Raw genomic sequence first — 4,765 nt, 5'->3', positions numbered from 1 at the left:
TAGGGGGCACGGTTGGTCCAGTGGTAGCGCGCTTGCTTGCCATGCAGAAGGTCCCGGGTTCGAATCCCACCATCGACAAAAGTTTGTACTCGTTTTTCGATTGCAAATATTTCAACGGGTTACTTTCTGGTGTTCTCGTGTTGAGCCAGCACCTAAATGGGAAGTATTGTGTCTCTTCTCGCCCATCTGATGAGAGGCATACTACGGGATGGGCATGCTACGACACAGACCACATGCGTCTAATGTAGCAGTTGTTTCGTTGCTACGAAACAAAAACGGCGGTGAAACACTCATCTTCAAAAAAAAATACATGGTGTCCAGAATTTACTCATCGATATTTTTACAGGAATCAAAATTCTGCTGGACTTTGTACCGAATCACACGAGCAATCAACACGAGTGGTTCAAGAAATCCCTGGCTAACATCCCACCCTATAGTGATTATTATATCTGGAAGGACCCCATTGGGTACAACGGCACAAAACCTATCCCCCCGAACAACTGGGTTAGTATTTGCCTGTCTCGGTGGTGTAGTGGTCAAGGCGCTCGCCTGATAATCAGGAGGGCGTGGGTTCGATCCCAGCCGAGGTATGGAATTTCGAGACTTTTGATAATTTAGTTTTAGAATTGGACGGTACCTATGCAAAGTAGTAGATTAGACTAGTGTCTAGCTGTGGGACTACAAACAGAGAGAACAGCTAACCCTAACCAGCCTATCTAGCTGGCAGTTTTCAAAGGGTTCTCTCTGCTTTTAAAGAATAAGTACAAGTCCTCACGATGGTTGACTGTGGTTCAGGACGTGCCAATTAAACAATAAACATGGCTAGGGAACATCACCCCGGTGTATGGCAGAAAAATAATAATATTATTATTAGTGCTTATTTATACTGCTCGCATAGGACTGTAAAGTCCCTTTACTCCAGCAGTAGGCTACTACTATTATTGTGGTCAAATATTCAAATTATATTGAGGATAAAATTCCATACCTCGGCTGGGATTGCACCCACGCCCTCCTGTTTACCAGGCGAAAAAGATATCCTTTCTTTTTTCTGCCATCACCATTTTCCTACAGCTAAAACCGCTACAACAACAGAAAGGATAAATCCTTGTGAATTATTATGTCCTCAGGAAACGGAATTCAAGGAAACAGTATGGACGTTTGCTCCTGAGAGGAACCAGTTCTATTTTCACCATTTCTTACGAGAGCAACCCGATCTAAACTACAACAATCCTCACACGAGAGAAGCTATGAAAGTAAGTACACTGTCTTACTTAGGTATTACACTTTTTCTCTGCAGATTTTGTTCATTATAGATTGCCTAAGTGATGTAAAATCGGCCACAAATAAATGACCGTATGCTATGCAGTATGCAATCATGTATGTATGTAGGTGAAGTTTTAAACTTTTTCAGAGCGGAAAAAAAATAAAAGCCAGCCTAGTTAGCTTGGTTGGTAACGCGTCTGACTTATAAGCGCTAAATCGCGTGTGCAATTCCCGTCCGGGGCGGATTTTACCTTGAAGGATAAGGTTCGTTCTCGGAACGGCTGGCTTTTTTCTATCCTTTCTTCCTTCTCGCTTCGATTTCGGGACGATAAGGCCTTAGCAGTTACAGTTCCCCATCAAACCTCTCAACAGTCTCAATAACAAAAAAGACTGCCATACATTTTTCTTCAACGATTGTATTATTGTTGGTGTTTTAGCAGCTTTAGCTTTCACCAAATGGTGATGGCAGAATAAAGAAAAGTTTTTTTTTTTTTTTTTTTAATGGCGTTACTCTTCCACACTAATATATTTTTTTATCAGCCATACACCGCACCGGGGTGATGGTCTCTGGCCATGCTTAATTGGCTCGTCCTGAATCGCAGTCAACCATCTCTTTTCTTCCAGAATGTGCTTCGCTTTTGGCTAGACAAGTGTCCTACTTAGAGAGGTTGCCATGAAGGGGCCACGATTTTTTTCCCAGTTATCCAGGTTTCCCACTTAGACAGGTTCGACTGTACTTCCCAAGGTGCTGGGTCAACACGAGAACAGCAGATGCTGAGTCAAAGGGAAAAAAAAATGAAATATATTGCAATCGAAATACTCGTATTTTTATATGTTTATGTTATTTTTATTGCTTTAAGGTGTTTAATGTCACTGTAAAACAGCATTTGTTTGGTGTTTGTGTTATTCAAAGTATGTACAACCTGCATAAAGAGTTCTTTTGTAACTTTTTGATGGGTGATTCTCCACCAAAAAGTTATTTTATCCTAAGGTTCGTTCTCGGGACGGCTGGCTTCCTCCTATCCTGTCGTGCTTCTTTCAATTTTGGGTCGATAAGACCTTAGCAGTTACAATTCCCTATATCACACCTCTTCAAAGAAAAAAAAAATCTGTACAGCAACAAATCCAATTGGTACTGACATTACTGACCCACCAAGTAGACTGGAATGTTACTGGAGTCTGGACACCAGTGGCTGGATAACCTATTTTCCTTATTGAATCCAGACATAAATGGGACTCTTTTTTTATGTTTTGATGACAGGATTCTCTTTAACCCAACCTAATTATATTTATTGAACACAATACTCGCTGTTGGTCTCACGAGTTTTATTATTATCATTATTATTTTTTATGATGGGTTCCCTCGGGCTTCGTCTTTGCTCCTTTACTATGGGGTGGACTCCGAAAATTTGGAACACCCCCCCCCCTCGTCGATGAAATCCTGGATACGGCCCTGCTACAGAAGTCTTGCGACAAACCTATTTGCTAGAATTTACAAAACCTCATTGTTCCGCCACTGATCCATTTTGGTGGTTGATTTTAGTTGTGTTTTCTAGAAACGAATATGTATTGCTGTACCTTTTTATTGACTTAATAATTTATTAATTTATTTATTTATTTACGGCATTCAAGTGAAATACGAAAAGTTCTTTCAGTTTCCTCTCTACCAATCTACTTTCTGCTCTCCCAAAATTTCTCTCTCCCAAAATTTACTTAATTCTCTTCTTTTCCTGGTAAACAGGAGGGCGTGGGTTCAATCCCAGCTGAGGTATGGAATTTTATCCTCAATATAATTTGAGAATTTGACCACAATAATAGTAGTAGCCTACTGCTGGAGTAAAGGGACTTTTCAGTCCTATGCGAGCAGTATAAATAAACACTATTATTAACCCTTTTTACAAAAGTGACAATAGAAAAAAATACACTAAAACTAAACAAACACAAACAACAATCAAATACAGTAGAAAAAAATTAATAAAATGAAATATAAAAGGAAAGTAAAAAGTAATAAAGAGTCGGTGCTTAAATTTAATTAAAATTAAAATCACCGTCATTGGCATTCCTGACCATTCTATTCTATTATATGAGAAATTATATAAAAGAATATTCTATTCCAAAGAATATTCTATAAGAAATTCTATTCTAATTATAAGAAAACTCATAGTAAATTACCCCACCTGGGATTTTGAATAGATAAATTTTGATACCTTAAAAGGTTTAATGTTACTGTTTCAGACCTATGGCAGAGATCGACCTGAATCATTGGAGGTGATTAAAGAATGGAGAGGTGTAATGGATCAATATAACAAGCCTGAACCTAAGTAAGATTATTTTTCTTAACCGGGAAAAATAAGTAATATTTTATTTCCTTTTTGAAGAGGTTTGATAGACGGAACTGTTACAAAGGAGGTCGTATCGTCCCGAAATTGAAGAGAGAAGGAGGACAGGCTATTAGAAAGTCAGGCGTTCCAAGAACGAACTTCATCTGTGTATAAAGTTAGATCCGGGCGGGAAACGAACTCGCGGCCTAACGCTTACGTCTTTTAGTGACGAGGCTTTTACCCTTCATTCGGCAACAAGCTACCCGCCTCCTTACATTTAGAGGATTTTACCGACATCTAAACCGATCTCGAGTTATGATCACGGAAAATACAGCACGCGATTGATGGTCCCTCATCCGGATATTAACCACGCACAACGTTGCTTAACTTACATTCCCATGTCCCCAGGGTTGTATTATTGGAAGCCTACGCCAGTTTGACCTACACCATGAGTTATTATGATCAAGGCGAGAACCTGATGCCGTTCAACTTCTTCCTGATTACCAATCTAAATACTAACCACTCTCAACGTTGCTTAACTTACATTCCCATGTCCCCAGGGTTATATTATTGGAAGCCTACGCCAGTTTGACCTATACCATGACTTATTATGACCAAGGCGAGAACCTGATGCCCGTCAACTTCTTCCTGGTCACCAATCTAAATACTAACCACTCTCAACGTTGCTTAACTTACATTCCCATGTCCCCAGGGTTATATTATTGGAAGCCTACGCCAGCTTGACCTACACCATGACTTATTATGACCAAGGCGAAAATCTGATGCCGTTCAACTTCTTCCTGATTACCAATCTAAATACTAACCACTCTCAACGTTGCTTAACTTACATTCCCATGTCCCCAGGGTTATATTATTGGAAGCCTACGCCAGTTTGACCTACACCATGACTTATTATGACAATCTAAATACTAACCACTCTCAACGTTGCTTAACTTACATTCCCATGTCCCCAGGGTTATATTATTGGAAGCCTACGCCAGTTTGACTTACACCATGACTTATTATGACCAAGGCGAGAATCTGATGCCCTTCAACTTCTTCCTGATTACCAATCTAAATACTAACCACTCTCAACGTTGCTTAACTTACATTCCCATGTCCCCAGGGTTATATTATTGGAAGCCTACGCCAGTTTGACCTATACTATGAGTTATTATGAT

The 4,765-nt window shown here is 39.7% G+C and overlaps 1 protein-coding gene across 1 annotated transcript in view; it reads left to right on the top strand.

Annotated features, from left to right (window-relative positions):
• Window positions 1–4,297, top strand: part of LOC103518965 (maltase 1-like) — a gene marked incomplete at its 3' end in the record, with an annotated part of 17,927 nt that extends 13,630 nt beyond the window's left edge. Inside the window, exons 5-9 of the mRNA XM_026830610.1 lie at window positions 347–504; window positions 1,128–1,253; window positions 1,888–1,921; window positions 3,479–3,584; window positions 4,145–4,297. Of these exons, the coding sequence (XP_026686411.1) occupies window positions 347–504; window positions 1,128–1,253; window positions 1,888–1,921; window positions 3,479–3,584; window positions 4,145–4,297 (577 nt within the window). The remainder of the gene's footprint in view (window positions 1–346; window positions 505–1,127; window positions 1,254–1,887; window positions 1,922–3,478; window positions 3,585–4,144) is intronic.
• Window positions 4,298–4,765: the final 468 nt, after the last annotated feature.

This window comes from Diaphorina citri, unplaced genomic scaffold (genome assembly GCF_000475195.1).
Source record: "Diaphorina citri unplaced genomic scaffold, Diaci psyllid genome assembly version 1.1 scaffold2458, whole genome shotgun sequence".
Taxonomy (NCBI): Eukaryota; Metazoa; Arthropoda; class Insecta; order Hemiptera; family Psyllidae; genus Diaphorina; species Diaphorina citri.
Note: the sequence above shows the minus strand (reverse complement) of the source record. Positions and strands in the feature narration are given on the sequence as shown.